This window comes from Stigmatopora argus, chromosome 10 (assembly GCF_051989625.1).
Source record: "Stigmatopora argus isolate UIUO_Sarg chromosome 10, RoL_Sarg_1.0, whole genome shotgun sequence".
NCBI classification, from domain to species: Eukaryota; Metazoa; Chordata; class Actinopteri; order Syngnathiformes; family Syngnathidae; genus Stigmatopora; species Stigmatopora argus.
In genome coordinates, this window is record NC_135396.1 from 13,933,718 (window position 1) to 13,956,493 (window position 22,776).

The 22,776-nt window shown below is 39.6% G+C and overlaps 1 protein-coding gene across 2 annotated transcripts in view; it reads right to left on the reverse strand.

Moving 5' to 3' along the window:
* The window catches only part of trip12 (thyroid hormone receptor interactor 12), a 35,684-nt gene extending 13,669 nt beyond the window's left edge, over positions 1 to 22,015 (reverse strand). Inside the window, exons 1-24 of one of the 2 annotated variants that reach the window (XM_077611137.1) lie at positions 21,869 to 22,015; positions 19,446 to 19,592; positions 18,399 to 18,518; positions 17,495 to 18,270; positions 14,271 to 14,376; positions 11,811 to 11,947; positions 11,619 to 11,702; positions 11,421 to 11,516; positions 9,928 to 10,079; positions 9,761 to 9,796; positions 9,591 to 9,686; positions 9,397 to 9,489; positions 9,155 to 9,316; positions 8,145 to 8,213; positions 7,892 to 8,057; positions 6,193 to 6,310; positions 4,520 to 4,676; positions 3,763 to 3,835; positions 3,309 to 3,537; positions 3,076 to 3,194; positions 1,622 to 1,829; positions 1,012 to 1,112; positions 348 to 522; positions 115 to 256 (exon numbers count right to left, since the gene is read on the reverse strand). In XM_077611137.1, coding sequence (XP_077467263.1) covers positions 115 to 256; positions 348 to 522; positions 1,012 to 1,112; positions 1,622 to 1,829; positions 3,076 to 3,194; positions 3,309 to 3,537; positions 3,763 to 3,835; positions 4,520 to 4,676; positions 6,193 to 6,310; positions 7,892 to 8,057; positions 8,145 to 8,213; positions 9,155 to 9,316; positions 9,397 to 9,489; positions 9,591 to 9,686; positions 9,761 to 9,796; positions 9,928 to 10,079; positions 11,421 to 11,516; positions 11,619 to 11,702; positions 11,811 to 11,947; positions 14,271 to 14,376; positions 17,495 to 18,270; positions 18,399 to 18,518; positions 19,446 to 19,543 — 3,513 coding nt within the window. In that variant the 5' untranslated portion in view covers positions 19,544 to 19,592; positions 21,869 to 22,015. Of the gene's footprint in view, positions 1 to 114; positions 257 to 347; positions 523 to 1,011; positions 1,113 to 1,621; positions 1,830 to 3,075; positions 3,195 to 3,308; positions 3,538 to 3,762; positions 3,917 to 4,519; positions 4,677 to 6,192; positions 6,311 to 7,891; positions 8,058 to 8,144; positions 8,214 to 9,154; positions 9,317 to 9,396; positions 9,490 to 9,590; positions 9,687 to 9,760; positions 9,797 to 9,927; positions 10,080 to 11,420; positions 11,517 to 11,618; positions 11,703 to 11,810; positions 11,948 to 14,270; positions 14,377 to 17,494; positions 18,271 to 18,398; positions 18,519 to 19,445; positions 19,593 to 21,868 lie in introns of both variants that reach the window. The other variant, XM_077611136.1, reaches the window with a different exon arrangement.
* Between the last annotated feature and the right edge of the window lie 761 nt (positions 22,016 to 22,776).

Genomic DNA, 22,776 nt, shown 5'->3' on the forward strand with positions numbered 1-22,776 from the left:
ACCTATGGCGTTTATGGATTTTTTCTTAAAACTTGTAAAATATTGGGTAGTGCTGTTTGTAATCAGGTGTACTCTATATTCCAGAGATTATGTTAAGTATGTTAGAAAATGTACCTGAAGGTTGAGCTGCTCAGTGGCTGTGCAAAGTCTCTGAAGTACATTCAATGCAGGATTGCTGCCATCCACATTTTCAGAGCTGAAGTACCGCTCTACAAACTTGCTGGCCTGCTCTTTGATCCAGGCCTTGATTTTGTCTCTGCCAAAATACATGGGTGAATATAGTGATCAAATAAAACAGCAAGCATGCATTTGCAACTCATTTACATCAAACGGTTCTGGGATCATACCTGTTATTTGAAATTGAGTCCTTGGGAGGCGCCCTTGCCAGACCACTCACCCCCGCTATACGCGAGGGCTCAGAGTTGGCATTATTGGTTTGGGCACCAAGTTTGCCCCATGTTTTGGGATTGAGACTAGCCAAAAAGGATGATTTGGGTGACTGAGTACTCGTGGGGCTTTTAGCTGTTAAGAAAAAAAAACAGGTTAGGATAAAATAAAAATCACAGAATTTGGCTGCATCTAAAACATTGTATATTTTTAAGACCAATGTTTTAATCTTATTTCAGTTTTTTTCCGGCTAATTTCTCTAAAAATACTTTTCCTGAAGTAATAACAATGAAAAAAATGAACTATTTAGCCAAGGGCAGGTTATAAATTAACGCAATTCTTTGAAGAGCAGCGCACAAATGTGATAGCTTACATTAATTGCATGACAATCATTATTTTGTAGCATAAAAAGAATATGTTGGTCATATTTCAGTTTTACAAAATAACTGCTCCTTTTAGGAGGTTGAAGACAACAGTAAAGCCCATTAGACTTCACTCTAGCCTCTCACCAAGTATCGGTTTAAGAACAGTTTAAGGACTTGAACCGCTTTATGAAGTATTGATTAGTAACTGAGTAGTAGTCCATATTGGATAGAACCCCACATTACAAATTGAAGAACTTACCCTGATTGTCTACTTTATCATCATCCCTCGGTGGTGAGTATTTGGGCCTTCTGGGACCTCTTTTTGGAAGCCGTTTTCTCTTAAGAACATCACTTAACCTCCTGAGCAGAGACCAAAAAAGAAGAATATATGGTCATCATTACTATGTGTTGAAAAATATATATATATATTTTTTAAACCAACAAATTTCAACACTTGCTCGTTCTGTCGAAACACCCCCCCCCCAAAAAAAATTAAACCAAAAAAAATGGATTGACAAACATCTTTAAAAAGGTCACCTTCAGTCATTATCTGAACACTCAACATTCATATTAACTGTAAAGAAAATTATAGGGGTGTTCAATGAACCTTTATTATGGAAAATTATTAACCGGATTTTCCGGAATACAAGTCATACTTTTTTTATAGTTTGGCTGGGCCTGTGACTTGTGGTATTTTTAGGCTGTAGGCAACCGAAAAAGATGTTACTATGTTTCTATTATTATTATTATTATTACTACTTTAACATCTTTTTTTCTTGGTTTCTGACCAAATAATAAAAATGCCCCTCAAAAATGATTTTATAAACAATTTAAAGAAATAATGAAAACAAATATTAAACTATACACACCCTTGGGGACTGAGGTCCAGTGAGTCATCCATGCTGTGCTGGAAGCTTGGAGAACCAAGGTCAGGAGTTGCATTATTGGAGGTCGTGGTGGATGCTGTGCTGATGGTGGTAGTACACAAACTGGTACTACTACTGGGACAAGCCTTAGGGGGGCTAGTAACTAGAAAGCTCTCTGACTCTGCCAGGTTTTTAACCTGATGCATGACACCTGTAGAGAAAACAAAAATACATTTAAAAAATGTGTTGAAGAGTCATACATCCTTACAAAATTGAACAGAACTAGAGAGAAAATCTAAAATAGTTCATCCATCCATGCTGAAACTCGCAAGCGGAAGACAGGGGATAACAAAAATGGAAGTCAGTCTTCTTCTTTGGCCTTGAATTGGGTGGCACTCAGCGCTGAAGAATCGATATTTCACCATAGAAGAATGACGCGCTGAATACTATAAGAAAGCCGAGAAGGATAACGTCTAGCCATTTCCTGTTTTGTTGCGAGTGAATCTTGCATTGCGCACATCACCAATGGAGAAAGACTATGCAGAACTTATTTCAGCTTTGTTTGGATTTTTGAGTCACCATTGAAAATGCTTCCTACAGATTGACCTTCCTTGATAAATGCTTAGCACGCCTTTGCGGCATGAATGACTCTACACCAGACCTGGGCAATTAATTCCACAAAGGGCCGCAGTGCAGGTTTTCGTTCCAACCCATAAGAGGAAACCTTTCCACCAATCTGTTTTCTTAGAAGTGCAATCAGTGGATTGCAGTCAGGTGCTTCTTGTTCCAGCAAAATCTAATTCGTTTAACTGTCTGATCGGTTGGAACAAAAACCTGCACCCACAGCGGCCCTCGAGCACCGGATTGCCCAGGTCTGATCTACACTGTGGCGTTCTTTTGTACATAATTATTGGACGACATCACTAAGGTGCCGGTCTGCTATTGGTCGACACCACTATGGTGCTGATCTGCTATTGGTCGGCGTCACCAAGGTGCCCGAAGATTGGACAAAATTAAAAGATGCTACCTCCTGTTTATTGCTCGCTCAATTGAGAATCTCTCGTGCTTCGTTCAAATTTTGATTCTAAAACTATAAAAATAATTTCTATTTCCCGCCATAGGACAATTTCGCCTTACGAATTTCCCAACTCCTGAACGGATTAATGTCGCACCACAGAGCACTGGATAGAGAAGTTCATTCAACTGTTGCAATCCAAATCAAGTAGGCACAATGGTTAAGTAGAGTCTAACCAAGCCATTATGGCAACAATTTTATACTCAGGTGATGAAGCGTTGTATTACAAAAGGAAAAAATATATGTTTACAACAACAAAAACATGGTATCAGACAAGTACCGGTCTATACCACACGCTGAGGTAGTGGAATCGGTAGAAGGACAAAAAAGGACATTAAAACAATGTGGACAATGACATCAGAGAGGAATCTAAAACATCTACCTTCTCTCCTAAAATAAACACTGAAGACATCAGGCAGTTTCTGCATGAGGATCTCAGCCATTTGCAGAGAACCCACTACAATCTTCAGATCCTGGCTGGATAGCATGGAGGCAATGTGACTGAAGAAGGAGGGTGGGGGGAGAGTCAAATGAATGTACTGTATATTCTCTTGGAAATTTAAACATTGGAGATGGGGTTAATTTGTAAATATAATCAAAAGCCTTGATGATTACCTGGACACTGCATGGTTCCTCAACACATCCTTCAGTAGCTCTGCGTCAGCAAAGTAAATTATCCTGAGGATGGCTCTAAGGCACTTATGTCTAACTGCAGGTCCAGCAGAGGAGCTGTACACTTCATACAAGACGCCAAATAACGTTTTGATAAAACACTTGGCCAGCTCAGGATCTTCCTTCATCAGCTGAGCTCGTGCATCTTCACGCCTGACTTCTTGGTGATTCCCTGAAGAGGAGGAGTAAGACCAATATACATAAGACTTGCACATTAGTTGCTAATTCTGACCACATTTGTGTGGGATGCTGATACAGCTCCAAATGACTTTCTAAATCTTAAATCAAGACAATGGGTTAAATCATATTTAGAAAATCAACCAAGTGTTTGCTTTAGAAAAATTATAATACACCCTCCCTTGGCTGGTTTAGTATATAACTTAGTCAAGAAGATTACCGGAGTTTGGATTTGCTAGTGGATTTGGCTTCCTCTGTATGCCACGTGCTGTTCCCGTGTCTTCATTAATCTGCTGCATAGAGTTAAAGTCAATTGTATACACACGACCCAGAGTTGACAAGCTGATTTCATCTTCCCCATTCTGGTGGGCTGTCTGTAGAATAAAGCGTAATCACCATGCACAGCCATTATTAGAAGTATGTGTGTGTATGTATATGTATGAAAAACTTCGGCCACCCCTGATCATTTTCAAAATGTTGCTTTATAAATCATTGCTTGTTTGGATTAACAATTTCATTTAAATATATCCCATAGCAGACAAACACAGGGATATGTGAGAAGTGAAATAAAGTTGAGATTACCAAACAAATTTTGGGTTCCAATAATTAATGCTTAATGTGTTCAAATCAATAAAACAACATGGGTGGCTAAATTTATGCACCTGCCTACTGCTGTTGAAGTAATTATTTCAACATCTGGAAATCTTTTAAACTTCATTTCACTTCTCAAATCACTGTGTCTGTCTGCTGTATGATATTTTTAACAGAAAATGCTGATCCAATTAATGACTTATAAAGGAACATCTTGAAAATGATCAGGAGTGCTTTAACTTTTTCATACGACTATTTATATAAAAATCACGTCAAATTTTATAATGATTGAAAACACTAACAATACTGCAATCAGTCACTGTAAGTGTTTCACATTGACAATATTAGAAACCCTTCAACCCAAAATTCTTTAAGTGCAATAATACCTCAATAATGCGGCTATCAATGCGATTGTAAGGATGCCAAAGGCCTCTATCATCCCTCCATTGCCATATAACTCCTTCTGTTGTTTGGGCACTGCCCTTCTTCAGCATAACATCAACTGCAAAAATGCCCTCTCGAGGCAAGCAGGGCATCAGCTCACTAAAGGAAGAGCAAAGTTTCAGATTTAATTGTCAACATGGGTAAACCTCAACCATGAGAGACAGAATGTGAAGAAAAAAAAGACAATTTATTTTTAAAGAATTTATTTCCGAATTAGAGTGGAAAATAAGCATTTGGTCACCTACAAACAAGCAAGATTTCTGGCTGTCAAAGAGGTGTAACTTCTCCTAATGAGGTCTCCACTCGATACCTGTATTAAGCATGTTTTAACTCATTATCGGTATAAAAGACACCTGTCCACAACCTCAGTCTCTCACACTCCAAACTCCACTATGGGCAAGACCAAAGCGGTGTCGAAGGACACCAGAGACAAATATGTAGACCTGCACCAGGCTGGTAAGACTGAATCTCCAATAGGAAAAACGCTTGGTGTAAATAAATCAACTGCGGGAGCAATTATTAGAAAATGGAAGACATGCAAGACCACTGATAATCTCCCTTGATCTGGGGCTCCATGCAAGACCTCACCCCGTGCCGTCAAAATGATAAGAACGGTGAGCAAAAATCCCAGACCCCCATGGGGGGACCTAGTGAATGACCTACAGAGTCTCAAATCCTGCACTGCCAGACGTGTCCCCCTGCTGAAGCCAGTACACACCCAGGCCCGTTGTGCGGTTCGCTAGAGAGCATTTGGATTATCCAGAAGAGGACTGGGAGAATGTGTTATGGTCAGATGAAACCAAAATAGAACTTTTTGGTAGAAACACAGGTTCTCGTGTTAGGAGGAGAAAGAATACTGAAATGCACCCGAAGAACACCATACCCACTGTGACGCTTGGGGGTGGAAACATCATGCTTTGGGGCTGTTTTTCTGCAAAGGGACCAGGACAACTGATCTGTGTAAAGGAAAGAATGAATGGGGCCATATATCGAGAGATTTTGAGTGAAAATCTCCTTCCATCAGCAAGGACATTGAAGATGAGACGTGGCTGGGTCTTTCAGCATGACAATGATCCCAAACACACAGCCAGGGCAACAAAGGAGTGGCTTCGTAAGAAGCATTTCAAGGCCCTGGAGTGGCCTAGCCAGTCTCCAGATCACAACCCCAAAGAAAATCTGTGGAGGGAGCTGAAAGTCCTTGTTGCCCAATGACAGCCCCAAAACATCACTGCTCGAGAGGAGATCTGCATGGAGGAATGGGCCAAAATACCAGCAAGTGTGTGAAAAGCTTGTGAAGAGTTACAGAAAACATTTGGCCTCCGTTATTGCCGACAAAGGGTACACTAAGTATTGAGATGAACTTTTGGTATTGACCAAATACTTATTTTCCACTGATTTGCAAATAAATTCTTTAAAAAATCAAACAATGTGATTTTCTGTATTTTTTCCCCACATTCTGTCTCTCATGGTTGAGGTTTACCCATGTTGGCAATTACAGGCCTCTCTAATCTTTTCAAGTAGGATAACTTGCACAATTGGTGGTTGACTAAATACTTGTTTGCCCCACTGTAATATGGACAAAGAAAGTGTGTTACGATAGAGAATCAGTTTCTACCATATAAGGGAAGTCAATTCGTAGAGCTCTTGAGGACTCCGAGGTACAAGTTCAATCTGTTCCTGGCAGCTGCCATTTGATGCCCCACACAAGAGGAAGCGTAATGTTTCTGCAATGTCTGTTGAAAAAAATGGGAAAAATACATTTGCTGTTAGCAGCCAACTCATAACATTGCAATAGTTCTACACAAAATGTATCTAAAAGTAGCATAACTAATTCAATATGATTGCAGTTTCTTTACAAGAACAGTGGAATCCCTACTTACGAAAATAATTAGATTTTTCAAACGGGCGCAATTTACACTGAAATGCGGTGATATGTTCTAGTCGTTCTAAGGTCCTCAATAACGACCATAAAACCCTGTAAAATTTATATATGTGTACCAATTTTGTATGAAATGTGTGAAACAAAAAAAAAAAAAAGAAGATTTATTAAACCATTAAAATTGATAAGACGTGCAAAGACATTTTCTGTTGGGGTCTATGTGAGAGTGATGCGTAAAGCCTTTTTGTCGCACATACCACAAAAAGAATGGCTTGAGGTATTCTAAAGAACATTTAGAAAAGTCAGTTTCATGTTTGGAATAAGGTGCTGTGGACTGATGAAACTAAAATCGAGTTACTTGGACATAAGGGGCGGCATGCATGGCGGAAGAACACAGCATTCCAAGACAAACACTTGCTACCCACAGTAAAATTTGGTGGTGGTTCCATCATGCTGTGGGGTTGTGTGGCTAGTGCAGTTGAAGGTCGCATGGATTCCAGTCAGTACCAGCAGATACTTACAAACAATATTCAAGAATCAGTGACTAAGTTGAAGCTGTGCTGGATACTTCAACAAGACAACGACCCCGATCTGTGGTGTGAATTAAAGGGGGCTGTCCATGGTCGGAAACCATCAAACCTGACTGAACTGGAGATGTTTCGTAAAAAAGAATGGTCAAAAACACCTTCAACCAGAATCCAGACCTCCATTAGAAGCTATAGGAAGCTTTAGAGGCTGTTATTTCTGCAAAAAGTGGATCTAAAAAGTATTGATGTAACTTTTCTGTTGTGGTTCCCAAATTTAGTATTTACACTCTGTAAATCCTAAAAACTTCATTTCCCTCCTCAAATATAACTGGGGTTGTCTGCTATGATATATCTAACTGAAATTGCTGATTAAAACAACCAAAGATTTATTAAAAGGAAAAACTTGAAAATGATCAGGGGTGCCAGAACTGTTTCATAGAACCGTAAAGGAGTAAAAGCCTGACAAAGCTGGCGACATATTCGTCGATCTTAACAGTATGTTTACTGAGCTGTCACTCGCAATTCCATAACATTGGAAAATGCCTTTGCATTCCTCATTCATTTTAATGGCTTCATCAATAATTTTATCAAATGGCTTTTTGCAGAAATCTTTCATCCAAAATTAGTATAAGTTCATAATTTTTAAATATTTTTCCTCACTATTACATATCACAATAAATTAAGGGAGTCTTTAAATTTCTCAAAGAAAATTATTTTTGCTGGGTTGCACATGATAAAGGGTATGTATGTCTGTACTCTTAAGAAAAGTCTGGTGGTCTTGCAATCTTAACTGTTGAATACATGATTACTGAGCACAGGACTACTGAGCAAGATTGGCATATAGTTAAATAAATGAAAGACTTGTGTGAACTATGGCATAAGTAGTGAATAATGGGGCCGTCACTCACTTTGTTTCATGAGCTGAACCGCCAAGCAGGGGCAGTTGGAACACATGAGGGAAAACATTCGCACAACCATGATGAACATCCCAGAACTAAGTATAGGTGGTGTCACTACTAGAAGCTGCTGAATGTTGGTCAAAAGGTCTCGTGATGCCACTTCTTGTAGCAGGTTCTGTAGATTCAAAAAAAAAGTTTTCTTTGCGTGAAATGAGAGAAAAACGATGCTCAAAATTAAATTTAAACAACATTTTTAACAAACCTCTTCATGTTGAAAATTGTCCACAAGTCTGGCAAAACAGAGGCAAGTGCTCTCAACAGATTTTTTGTCCTGAAGAGGATAAAAATAGGACAAATTGAAAAATTCTGAATCAAGTGTGTACAAAATTAAATTATCATGAATAAATACAATGTTACAAAAGCATGTCATTTTACTAACTTTATGAAAGAGCACTGTATTTTTTGGACTGTAATTTGCGCTAGTCAAATAATGCAAAATCAAAGGGGCAAAATATAGAGGTCACACTGGAGTATGTGTTTTTGGGGGCAAATTTCTTTTTTTATTTATAAGAAACCAAGAACTAACATTACAGATTAAAGTAATAGTAAAATAAGGAATATTAGACAAAATAGTCACTTGTTGGGATCACTGACAGTTTTTTTTTTTAATAACTATAGATTAGAAAACAGAACATAAACTGTTAGCGGTCAGAGTGAAATAAATTAAAGGCACAACTTGCACTTTTAGTCGCAAGCCAAGCCAATCTATGAAAAATATTAGACTTATAGTACAGAAAATACGATATATACAATACATACGATATTACACCTAAAACCGATGGTAGTTTTCCCCCCCATTTACATGCCTACTTGAATGCCACTACAGAAGAATGGTTTAAGACTAACTATGCGCGAAGTCAAGTGAAAGTTATATGCTCTAGTGTGAAACCTACGATAATTGAGAAAATAATGGAAATAATGCCCTCCTTTAGGATAATTGGCATAATTGGTTTTACCATGGCTTCTGAATCTTAAGGAAATGCCATTATTTTTTCAGTTATAAAAAGATAAAACTAAAGGAAATATGCAGGGGGCAATCGAAAAAAAATGCCGATTTGTCGTTTCCATGACAGTAATTTTTAATATTCATCAAAAAGCATCAAGTCAAAAGTAAGTGAATGTGAATTGTAGAGAGTATTTGAGATGTATTTCCTATTCTTTGTAATGCATTTAAACCTGACGAAATGTATGGTGACATGGCAAATTGAGTACCTGAAGTGTAAGTCTCTGTGTCAACAGTGGCAAAGAATCAGCAACAAAGTGGAACTCATCAGCTGTAATACTCTGGCAACAGTTGGCAGCTATGGCCAAAGCATTCCTCTGTGCATTGATGCTAAAGAATTCTAGGTAGAGCAGGCAGTCAGCAAGCCCCCCCTGAAAGCAATGACGGGATATTAGATAATGTTTTTGGAGTCATAACAAATACAATACAAGATGCATGACATATTACTTACAGCCTGTAAAATTGCTTTGCTATGTCGCCTCGACAGCATCTCCAGGGCAGTCAGGGCCTGCTCAGCTACGTCAATAAACTGGATCACCTTAAGCTGGAGACAATATTGAGTTTAATACAAGAATGTATGAACCGGCCGTCCTTGCCTATTGTAACATACTCCAGTTAAGAATAGTCATGGGGCCTAAGAGTTACCTTTTCCAGGAAGACTGGAATAGCATCGACCACTACAGCTGAGGACCGAGGGAGGGCCTCCATCATGTATGTTAGTGCACGGGAGGCATGATTCATCTAAAAGGGAGAGATAATTATATTAAAAATTATACATACTTTAATAAAACATGGCCAAACTTCAGCATACTTACAATGTCAAAATTATGCTCCATTTGCAACAGTGTTATCTGGGAAAGAAAGGTCAATAAAGGCATTGGTCAAATTGGTAATAATTGTAATATTGTAAAAAAAAAAATCGTAATGCAGTAAACAATGTAAAAACATCAGGACCATTTCATCTGTGCACAAAAAAACTCACCAAAGCAGGCACCACACTCTTGACAGGGAATCCACCTAGTGTTTCTTCATTGCCCATTACTAACAGCTGACACATCTCAATGGCAGCTTGAAGCTGCTGAGATTCGTCACCTGTGGCCTGTAGGCCTTGCAGTAACTGCTGAGCCTTGGAGCCTGAAAAAAGAATTGTCACATTTTTTTAAAGCTAATCCAAAATGTTCTGCTATTGGCATGAAATATTGTTGGCATGTCAAGCTCTGGATTCAAGATAAATGATTTTCTTGCTTGCTGAGGCTCTTTTTATCATCAAGTACTCACAAGAGGCAGTTGATGTAAGGAAACTTGATTTTGTGAATCTGCTTATACTTTATCGATCCGATAACTTGGAAATATATTAATCAGCAAAAGCACATCCCAATGTTTTTTTACCTCACTGTGAACAAAAATTTAATAGAGATGGAATTTGCTCTCCCATATACAGTGGAGCTTTGGTTTTTGAATGTCCCAGACTTGGAACAAATGGGAGTTTGAATGAAAATTCGGACATATTTTTTTTGATCCGATTTTGAACGAAAATCCAGACCTCGAACGCCCCCCGCCAAAGACCAGCTGATGCACGACGCACTTTGTTATTGTACATAACGAAGCCTCTGTACGCAGACGTCTCCTGTGATTACCCATTAGTTTTACCTACTGTCTTTCCTGCTCGCTTTCCCTCGTGTGACACAGGTGTTTCTAATTGTCTTGTCAAACCGACAGTGTATTTAAACCCAGTGTCCTCGTCAACCCTTGTCAGTGTATTGTTCGTGTTTTCCCCCAGTAAGTAAGTTTGGTTGTGCAGTTACTTTTTCCCAGTTTTTTGTATTTAAGACTTAATTTTGTGAAGCCACTAGTGATTAGTTTACGTTTGTGCACCCGCACTCGCCTGTGCCCGCTTGATTACCTGTTTGTCTCCAACTCCGCTTCACTCACCCCGAGAATCATAACAGTTGGCTTCTTCTTCATATTACTATAGTGCAATGTAAAATATGCCTACTTACAAAAAAAAGTGTTATGAAGCAGCTTCTGGAACCAATTCATAAGTAGAGGTCCCACTGTACTCTATTTTAATGGTATAGTGCAGGGGTGGCCAACTCCGGTCCTCGAGAGCCGCTATCCGGTCTGTTTTCCATGTCTCCCTCCACCAACACACCTGAATCAAATAATCAGGATCGGTATCAATCTTCTGGACGGCTTGCTGATGAGTTGGTCATTTGATTCAGGTGTGCTAGAAGAGGGAGATATGGAAAACACACAGGATAGCGGCTCTCGAGGACCGGAGTTGGCCACCCCTGGTATAGTGTCATTTTCATTCATTTGTTGATTTAACCAATAGGGAACTTTACATTGAAGCTGAATTTGGGGAAAAAGACGTAAATCTAATCAAACCGGCAATTCAATTGTATTTTTCCCCAAAAAATCATTCAGCCCTGAATCCAAGTGACAGTGATAAAAAGGTAAAACTGTACTACATACTGGCACCACTGCCTATGGTCCTGTGAAAAAGCTGTGACATCCGTGGTCCCAGAGGGCCAAATAGATGAGGAGGGAGACCCCTGGCCTCCAGCAAAGCTATAAATAAAAAAAGTGGCAGGTATACACACGATTAACGTTTAAGCATTATGACGATAAGACTTGGTAAACAAATGTGGCATATCAACAGAGCTGAGGTACCTTGAAGCCTTCCCATTTCTGAGTCATCAGATTCACTCTCCCCCGAGGTGGTCATGCCTACCGCTCCAGGAACTGAACTCGATGCTGAAAAAGACAAATAATTTATAAAATTAGTGTGAAATAGTAAAATATGAACAGTAACAATTAGATGTATTTAGTTTGTCTCAATGTATAAAACAGTTGGGTGGGTACCTGAGGCACCCTGTGATGCCTCATCAGTGCGAGCAGCCGACGAATTAGCTCCATCCTGGTTGTTGTCAGAGTCAGCCATTTTCTCCTGTCGGCGAGCGTCAGCTGCTCCACGCTTGCCCAGGCCTGAGCCCCGCCGACTGTTAAAGTAGTAGTAATATGAGGTACCACAGAACAATTAAACTTGTCTGTTATGGTTAAAGTCAAGATAAAGTATTAGTTTCTAGAAAGAACATTTTAGTTCTTCAACTGGGTTAGGAATATAATGTACAGGTGCAATTTTGACTCTCGATTACTTGTAAAGGTAGTGTTAGTAATCTGTCTAAAGATAGGCTTATGTCCACACATCTGTGTCCAAGACCACAAGAGTGATTACACCAGAGGTGCTCACACTTTTTTTGCTCCAAGATTTCCTTTTTAAAGGAGCCAACCTCCAACAATCTACTTTTTTCCCAGGCCACCAACAAGCTCAGCTGTTGTCGATGGTGATATACTAAATAAATTACGAATTCCAAATGATCTATTCTACCCGTATGTTTAGGATTCTTATGACTTATGTTGATGTTATAACCACCAATGTACAAATAAACTATTTGTGTCACGTTGCATTTGTATGTGCGTGCCTGCATGTTGACCCACTGCTTCTGCGAGAGTGAGCTCTGCTGCTGCTCTTAAAATCCACAAATTTACATTGGTGGTGGTGTACGTGGGGGGGGGGGGGGGGGGGTGGGGGGGGGGGGGGTGGATATTTGGCGTCAAGTTTGGAAGGAGAGCAGCCGAGACAAAGCTCATTACCAAGGAAGTCGCTAAATTGAAACATAGTTGTGGCAACCATCTTTATGTCTCCAACACCAAAGATTCCTTAAATCCCTTAACAAGAAGCTGTGACAGGTCGTTTATGTTAGGCAAGGCTGCCGGCAGCACACATACGATCTTGATCGGCCTGATGATTGTTAAAAGAATAAGATAAGATATGCTTGTTCAAAAATGTGTGAGAATTGCGCTCGGAACAGTGCAACATTGCAGTGCAAACAAGACATTGTTCAGACCCAAAAGAAAACAACAGACTGGACTGGACTACACTGATACATGGGAGCTTGTGACTTAAGAAACATACTTTTAGCTTGACTAGAATTAAGTGTCATTGCACTTTCACTCGGTAGATAGCAGTGGCGCGCTTACTGTCAGAGTTCGCTCGGAGTTGTACAGGGGTGTGCTTAGAATTTTATAGAAAAATACTATTCTACAGGGGGCAAAACGTTTAATTCTTCTTTGGGGACGGAGGGCACAACAGAAAATAATTGAGAAGCACTGCCCTAAGTTAAGGTGCAAAAATGTCTGACTTAGTAGCTAGAATTTACTGCCTAGTGCACATAAGTAGCGATCGAGGATACACCAACCGTGCTGTGTGCCGATGGTTCGAGAACCGAAAGAGCTATTCTACGAAAAGAAGCAAAGAGAATCCCATGACCATTCACGATAACGACCTGCGAGACAGAGTCGTTGTATACTAAAGAGCATGTACAGAGTCCATAGCTGCAGCAGCATCGCCAGATTGGGCGTAAAACCCACCCATTTGCGCCATTTTTAAAGATGAAGAAAAATGCATTATAGAATACAATTTGGACTACATTTCACAAAACTTAGTCTTGGATGCGAGGTTATAATTTTAATTTTTATTAAACCGCCAAGTTTTACAGCAGGTCTTTCTATCAGGCAACGCTGAGGTGCAGTAAGCCATTGTTTCCTCCGCACAAAATGAACCCTTGGCACAGGAGCTCCGAAACGATCAAACGTGATACTCTAAAACACCAGAGCGCTATTGGCGTTTGAAAAAAATACAAGGTGTAGATGGCGAAAACCAAGTGCAGATGCCATCTTATCACAAAAGGCACCCCGTTATGGCCGGGCTCAATGTAATGGTACTTTACTAGACTTAACACAAACTAACACTGATTGACCACCAACCCATGTCTGTACAAGTTGATACATAAAATAGGCATGTAAATGTTAACAACTTAATGTGTCAATCTTGACAACAGCAAAGTTTCTTTTAAACCTTAGATACAAGTAACTGATCACATGCAAAATGAGAACCTTGTAATGCAGCAGAAAAGCAGCTTATCTGATTTCACATGATAGGGTGGTTCAACACTAAATTGTCCTTAGATATAAGCGTGAGCATTATTGGTTGCGTGTCTATTCTTGCCCTGCGATTAGCTCGCAACCAATTCAGGTTGTCCACTGCCTAATGTCCAAAGTTGGCTGGGAAGGGCTTCAGCACCCCACAACCGTTGTGAGGATTAGCAGAACAAAATGATTGAATTACATTTTTTTTATATTCTTCTACAGACCAACGGGTTATCTATATATACTATTGAAAGTGTCATCAAAATAAAATAGAAAACAATTATTCAAAGTACTTTTAATTTGTTCTAATTTAAGACAGAGGCATATATATACCTTGTGCTGGCACAGGAGCCCGTGGTCTTCTGGCGTGTGCTCCGCCGAAAGCTGGGGAGCTCTGCTGGAGGAGACTCGCTGCGCTTTTTAGTGGATTCTCTCAAACCTTTGGTAAACAACGTTGACATTTAAAAACAGGTCAAAACTATGCAGGGATTTGGATATCCATGTAAAACACTTACAGCTGTGGTACCAAAGCAAAATATGTGTTTCTCTGTGTAAAAGTATTTTTCGCTGGCTTGACAGGCTACTGGTATTAATAGCAACTGTGGCACTATGACGGGGTCATAGGCACTGGCGAGACTAGCCTACTTCACTCACTCCGTCAAAGGAGATAACCAGATAAGAACAAATCCAAAGAAATCAAACACCTTGTGTCATTTACAAACAGGAAAACTAAAAAGTTAAATGAAAATGATCCCCTCTCTCAAAAGGTCTCCTTAAAACAGTGGTCCCCAAACTATTCCAGAAAGGGCCGCAGTGGGTGCGGGTTTTCGTTCCAACCTGTAAGAGGAAACCTTTGCACCAAACTGGTATCCTAGAAGTGCAATCAGTGGATTGCAGTCAGGTGTTTCTTTTTCCAGCAGAAACCTCATTGGTTAAACAGTTTGAGCTGGATCGGTTGGAACAAAAACCTGCACCCCCTTGAGGACCGGTTTGGAAACCTCTGCCTTAAAATTTGGCAAAACCCTGTCTTTATCGGTTTACTTATCAATAATGACGTGAAATTTGATAGTGTTAATGGTATGCACGATGACTAATGAACAAAAGGTGCAAACTGTAAATCTTCAAAAACAAAGTGGTGTGTCTGCACCAGTCCACAAATATATATAACTGTTTCAACTGAGACTATTTAGGAGGAGGAGTCTCATTTTTGGGCCCAAAGCCCAAGGCTTCTGTCTGGTTTCAGGGAGACCTAAAACTTGTTAAAGGTATAAAAAGATTCAGTAAAAAAAGTTTGCTCATCAAACAATGGCCACAAACCTTTACAGTACAGTCGATAATTAATCACACTATTGTTCCATTAATTGCCAAAATCTCACTCCCATAACAACATCATTACTTTTGGGGAAAGGGATGTACCTAAACGGGATTTCATTTTTTCTAAAACCAATTTCTTCAAAGATACCATCTTGACTTCTACACATCAATAAGTCAGCTATCAGGCTCTTTAACAAAAGAAATGGCTGAGTGTTAAGACCTACCGTATGTATGCACGTACATCTATGTGCATGTACACGTATGTGTATGTATATATATATATATATATATATATATATATATATATATATATATATATATATATATATATATATATATATATATATATATATATATATACATATATATATATACACATATACATATATATATATACATATATATATATATATATATATATATATATATATATATATATATATATATATATATATATATATATTTCAGCAACACGCTTATTTATTTATATATTTATTCATGTCTTTATTTATTTATTAACTTACTTATTACCCATCTATTTATGTCTAAAATGCCTTTCCCGTTTCTGCATCCTCACCCTCTTGCTACTGTGACAACGAAATTTCCCGAATAAGGGATGAATAAAGTTATCCAATCCAATGGCGATGAAGGTAGTACTACCAATAGCCAATACACACAAAAAACACATTTGACATAAAGCAATAAGTCCAAGAAATTAAGTAGGTGTTATCTTGAAAATCCCTATAAAGTCAGTGTGTGCTTCAACTAAATTCTTAGACGGCCTCCATAGGGATAATAAACAGACCGTTACCTACAGCAGGGGTTGGTGTTGAGTGCAAAAAATAAATATTTTTAACCATATTTTTGCATGACTCCGAGTCGCCTGATTTTGAGAATCTGCCGATACCGAGTCACGATCCAATACACAGGAAATAAATCAAGTAGGGGTAGACCTGGGCGAAAAAAGTAACGATAATTATCGTCAAATAATTTGTCAACAATTTTAATAAAACCCTTCGATAAAATTGGATACATTTAAACGGAAATTACACCACCAGAAGACGACAAAGAACGAGGGGACTGATGCGGCGTGAACGCTAGTTCCAGACCTACGTTCAGTAGAAGAAGACGGTAAGGAACAAACTGAATGGAAGCAAAATGACTATAACACAGCCAAAATGAGTGAGGAGATGCAGGACAACACGGAGCTGACCCACTACGAGATCCAAGTGAAGTCTCCCACCCCTGTTGAAAATGTCCTTAACCCATTTTAATCTACTCTCCTTATTTGAGGAAAGCCTGTAATTCTTCTCTTACTTTATATTGAGGTTCCCCATTATATCCAATGATTTTTGATATCCCCACTTTTTATTTTTTTATGATAATGATCTGAATATATAAAGCTCATCCTTGAAGCAACAGTCACGATCATACTGTGGGCAATATCTATCGCCCACTGATAGATACGAGCGACTTATAAATCTACAGTTCCTCGAAATTTCTGATAATTCTGTTTAACCCGTCAATTTACATCTGCATACACACAAACAAATATGGGTGTACGGTACGGAGGATGAATGAATATAGCTCTTTTGTTTCCATCATGCTCAGTTGGCCTACGTTAATTCACCATTGGCTTTCCAAATGAAAATGGTGACATTCTACAAACATTACCCCAGTTCAGTAACACTGGCTTTATTTACATTACATTGTTTCAGCTTATGTGGCAGGATTGTGCGGCAATTACCACAAGATTTCCTGCGGTTGGATTCATTTCCACTGCTTTTCTATCAGTGTCACCATGTTATTTAGTACGAAGCTTATATTTGTGTCCCATTAGAAATATTTGAGTAGTTTGTGATTTTGTTTATTTTACACCCTTAAGTGATTGATGGTGGACATCTCTAGTTTAAACAAAAAGCTCCCCTACCTGAAGAATAGGGATTTCGGAAAAATATGGCTGCTGAACCAAAACTATACAGCACAAACGTTTGCAAATGGACTTTGATCAGACATACTGATGGGTCACAAGAGATCTATTGTCATGTCTGTTCTGCTACATTTTGGTGACAGTCAAATCTGTTACTTAAATAACAATGCTGCAAAGAACAGCAACCAGTTTTAAAACGCCTTACAGTCAGCAAAAATATTCTTGCATGCTATAAGAACATCGGGTATTGTAGGAAATTGCCAAGCCTATTCATTTCTGTATAATCAGAAGCATTTTAGTATTGATAACTCACGTGCTAGTTTAGCTTGTAATCCAGACGGCCCTGGTTTGGAGGTCTCAGTTTTGGCCGATCCAGTTAGAGACAGTTTGGGTTTTGTTAGGTTGACTTTTGGGTTAAAGCGTGTTGCCCACTCAAACTTTGAAGAGCTGGCAGACTTGGTCTGTTCCTTGTCACGGGTACTACGACGAGGAGAGGGGCTTGAAGCAGAGCGAGAACGGCGTGCTTTAGTCTGGTCTTTGCCCTGTTTGACTCGGGCACCTGGAGCAGTAGCACTGTTTGTAGTGGAAGAGGAGGATGATGTTGAGGCAGAAGAGGAAGAGTCTGTCACGTTGCTGCACCCAGCTTTGGCTGAGGCGGCCGATTTTGACGCCAGCTTGCTGGGTTTAACAGTTCTGCCCTCGGTACGATTAGGAAGGGACACTGTGGTGCTACTTAGACCAGGGTGAGAATCTGCTTTCTTCCGTCTTTGGACTGGTGAGGCTCCAGTGGCCCCACTTTTCTTACCTTGTCCTCTACCTGACGATGCAGGTGCTTCTGCAGGAAGTGGCCTCTTCTTTGCGGCGCCTTTTCTGATCTCTGAGGTATTATCTCTGGGTAACGACAGGGATTTGGCCTTTTTTGATGGTGTCGGTCCTAAGGTGCTAATGTGGTCAAGAGCTTGACTTCGTTTAAGTCCTCGGGTGCCTTCGCTCTTGGACTGGTGGCTTTGTCGCTCTTGTTCAGATGTCCCTGCAGCCTCTTGATCGTCTTGCAGTACAAACGATTCCAAAGATAGGGCAAGTGCGCTTCTGTGAAATTGGAAGAAAAACAATAAAATGTGATCTGGGACACCAGCGGCTCACAAATGTTATTGGACAATTTGGTCAAAATGTACACCGTAGGTTCAAATGAAGTACAAAGAAGAGGGTAAGGATACCTTTTTGAGCCGTGCCCTCTGGACTGGCCAGGGGCTGAGCTGCTTGTGGCTTTGGAAGCCTTAGGCCTTTTACTTTCAGGAGGGGAATTTGCTTTTTGTTTGACCTGCTCTGACTGCAACCTGAAAAGTTGGAAATTTAAGTTCAAAGAACAGCTGGGGCATTTGTATCTAATCCACATAGAAGCTATTTAACCCAAATGAATTATTTTTGGGCCAAACTTTCAGAATCAATGACATTTCAAAATGACTCAGTAACATTCTACCATTCTAAAGTATTAATACTAATACAAGTTAACCTAAGTTAAAACACCTTAAATGTGTGATGAGGGAGCGAGGACTCAAAACACCTGGCAAATGATTATTAACAGTGTTAGTTAGCCATGTCATACTGAGCCTGTAGCACGTGACTGTGTAGCTAAATTTAATAAGAGAACATCACTACCCTACTGTGGTTGCATCACATAAAAATCCAAAGAAAATTAAGTAATCAGTTAAATTGTTACAGAGCTCAAGTCTTAGGAGATCCAGTTCAAACTCTGTTTTGAGTGACAAGATGGAGGTAGAAGTAAAAATCACAACATCTTCCATTTAAGGTCCCCAGAAAAGTCAGATTAAATTATGTATAAATTATATTATGAACGGCCCGGTGGGGCGAGTGGTTGAAACGTCGTCCTCACTGGGGTCCTGGGTTCAAATCCAGGTCACATCCACCTGTGTGGAATTTGCATGTTCTCCCGGGGCCTGCGTAGGTTTCCTCCGGGTACTCCGGTTTCCTCCCACATTCCAAAAAGATGCATGGTATGCTGATTGGACACTCTAAATTGCCCCTAGGTATGGGTGTGAGTGTGCATGGTTGTTTGTTTCCTTGTGCCCTGCGATCGGCTGGCCACCGATGCAGGGTGTCCCCCGCCTATGGCCCAGTCAGCTGGGATAGGCCCCAGCACCCCCCGCGAGCCTAATGAGGATAAAGCAGTTCAGAAAATGAAATGAGATTATATTATGAGCAAATAAGCAAAAATGTCAAAATTCCTTCACAATGAAACGTACCTTCCTGCAACTGTATGGTCTTGTGGCTGGGCCGCAGCAGTGTTCCTCTGTGAACGGCGCAGTGACCCCCCTGGATTGGAATTAGGCCGGTTGGACATTGGCACCTCTCTCCTGAAGGGACATACCCTTTCTAGACACTACCATTCACTGCAATTAAAAGAGAAAATCAACTTAAGTTACTGACATATTACTAATGTAGGATCAATGTGATTTGACAAGGTTTAAAATTAGGAGTAGAAAATTAGTCAGGTAACATAGCAACCATTGCAGAATTATTTGAGCTACAGAGTAATTGAAGTAAAACATCAGTTGCATATTAGCAAGGAAAACATCTGTTTATCTTCAGATTTACTGTCACATTTGGTCTCAAGTGGTTTCACACAAGTTACTTCACTTAGTGATGAACAATTGATTGGAAAAATTAGCAAACTTGTCTGGATTGTATGTAAAAACAATTGAGGAAAGGGAGGAAAACACAGTCTGCCTCGACTAAAAACTGATGGGATTAACTCTTGTATGGGAATCAAGAGTATAGCATTCAAGTGTTGCATAGTTTGATTGCACACATTTCAATCAACAGTAACTAAATAAATCTTAAAAACCCCATAATTGGCATTTCATATAAAAAGCAACGATTTTCAAAGAAATTAATAATGGAATAAATGCTGATAAAAATACGCCATAGTATGCGAGCTGACTGGGCCATTTTAGGCCCTCACTGACACTGCATCCTCGTCTTTGTTTATGCATCCATTCGGATGAAGAACGCTCACCTTCTCCGTTGCTCATTATGTTCTAACGTGCTCGCTAAATGTCAACATTAAAGGGGCTTGACTCTATAAAACACTACGGAGTCGTTCTCATGAAAGGGGGTCTAAATTTCTGACGTAGTTCTCTACGGTCCCCGACTAGCATGTGAAGCTAGTACATTGAATTTACCACGGAGTTGGTCCCGTTTGTATATTGTATACATGTTTAAACAAATCTGGTTCACATTTGCATAGCACTATTATTAGGACATGCTAGTAAATACATACACGAGAGTCGACAATTAGCTAAAATATAGCATCGAATGGAGGCAATAGGTAGTAGATAAAATGCGTAGTTACTAGTTGGCGTACCGGTGTGTCAAGCTTTTATACTGTAGCTCAACTAAACTCACTTCTCTTGTTTTTGTTTTGTCTCGTTTCCACCTCGTTTGTGTCACGAAGGGTTATTTTCGCGAATTGTCGACACGGGGCCCTTGACAGGATATATGCACAATCGATCGCTAAACAATCCGGCTCTCGCGTCATATCATCGAGAGCGATTAATGACACACATGGCTAGCGACCAAACGGGACACCAAGCAGCTAAATTGTTCTACAAAAACTACCGTAACAATTCCTCTCAGTAATCTGTGACTGCCCATCTGAAACAGTCACAGGACTCGAGCGCAAGTTTCGCTTCCATGACGTACTGTCGTATGTGATGATTAAACTTGACCACATAAAACGCTACAATTGATAAAAAAACGAGTTACCAGGTATACCCAGCATCTCTTCCGCCAGTGTCGAGGTGAATGTAGAACTGGGAAATGTGGCTAACTAAGGTTAGCATGCTAATGCTCACTAATGTTTTTCGAGCTGCCAGAAGGCCAATGTCCTACTCTCAGTGACGCCAGCTCGCGTTTTTCTTTAATGTTGCACAAGCAGACATAAATTGTCCCAACACGCAAATTGTTGGTTTGGAATATCACATACCCAATGTTTACAAGGGTCCAAATTGCCGTCCTGTGACATAAAATTTAAGCACCGATTGTTCAAGCATTATTCCAAAGCTAATGCTAGCGTAGCAACAGACGAAGGTAAATGTTTCCAATTTGTTTACTTACGACAGTAGCTTGATATAAATTAGGAGTTACTTCACCACGCCTGCGTTATCGTACCAGCAACATAAAATACTGACATCAACATCGAAAATAACAAGACAATCGTACATGGTGGCTGAATGTTAATAAAAACCAAAAAAGGGGGACCATCGAACACTGGCACATAAGCTAATTTATATTAGCATGCCTTGTCACTAGACGAAATGTGATTTTTTTAACTGCGGATTCCCTGCACCAACAAAACCATGTACATTCGGGATTAACCGAGTCGTACTCAATTCAATGTACGGCTTGGGTTTTCTTTGGGTTTTCTAGATGGTAGCCACCGACACGTTCACGTCAGCTCGCAAAACGAAATGGCCTCTGATACCTTTTAGACACACACACACACTTACACAAAAACAGGAAAGCAGAGACGGGTTTCGAGCCCTTAACCAGACAGAAGAACATTACTTCCACGCATCGATTTCAAGTGTGGCTATTTCTCGACCGGTTTTAAGAATGTTGATCGAAGTGTCACTGAAAAACGATGCATTTATATTAATGTTGTTACCTATTTCTTCCAGTGTTGTAGTTGTAACAGACAGTGCACCAGCTCCTCTATTTTCCCTCTCTCTCTCTCTCGCTTCTTCTCTAGCCCGAGCTGCTACTTTCACATCAGCTGAGAGACAAACAACTGTGATATGCATCCGCCCGATTCCTCCGCGTAGGGACTAGATTATTCTGACGTTAGCTTCCGGTTTTAAACGCATTACGACGTCGTTAGATCTGGGGCCATTCTACGGAAGTTTATTGCATTCACATTAAAAATAAAAATAAAAAGCCTTGACCGTTTTTCAAATTAATTTATTTTTGGGGTTGTTTTTTTAATTAATTATTTTTCCCAAAACGAGGAAGAAAAAAATAATTCCAAAAACAACCCCAGAAAATTAATTTACTTAAAAATGTATGTTTCGAAAAATAATCAATTTAAAAAAAACACCCCAAATATAAATTAATTTGAAAAACGACCAGGGCTTTATTTGAATTTTTATGGTGAATGCAATAAGCTTCCGCACCATTCATTTAATAGTTGAGAACAAAAATGTCGTAACGTGTTGGACATAGCTGTATACAAGTGACTTTTTGGCTTACCATTCAAACAATGTTTACACACGTGTTTTACACTGGCTACATTTTACATCTTGTTTTTAGATTTCACCATCGCGTCCAAAAAAAATAGAACTGCCTATGAATTTATCATGCAATTTTATGATTATTTAATTGTATTGCATTTGAACACGAATTCATTTAACTTTGGAAGAAACTCAATTTATCATGCTGTATTATGTCATCACTCGCAAATGACGAAATGCAGTGTTAAATATTTGACACCATAAATTTTTTTTAAGTGAATGGTCAATTTTCGCACTTGCTTCCTGTTCGTTTGTTAGTAAACAAAGGGCTGACGACCTCTGATGG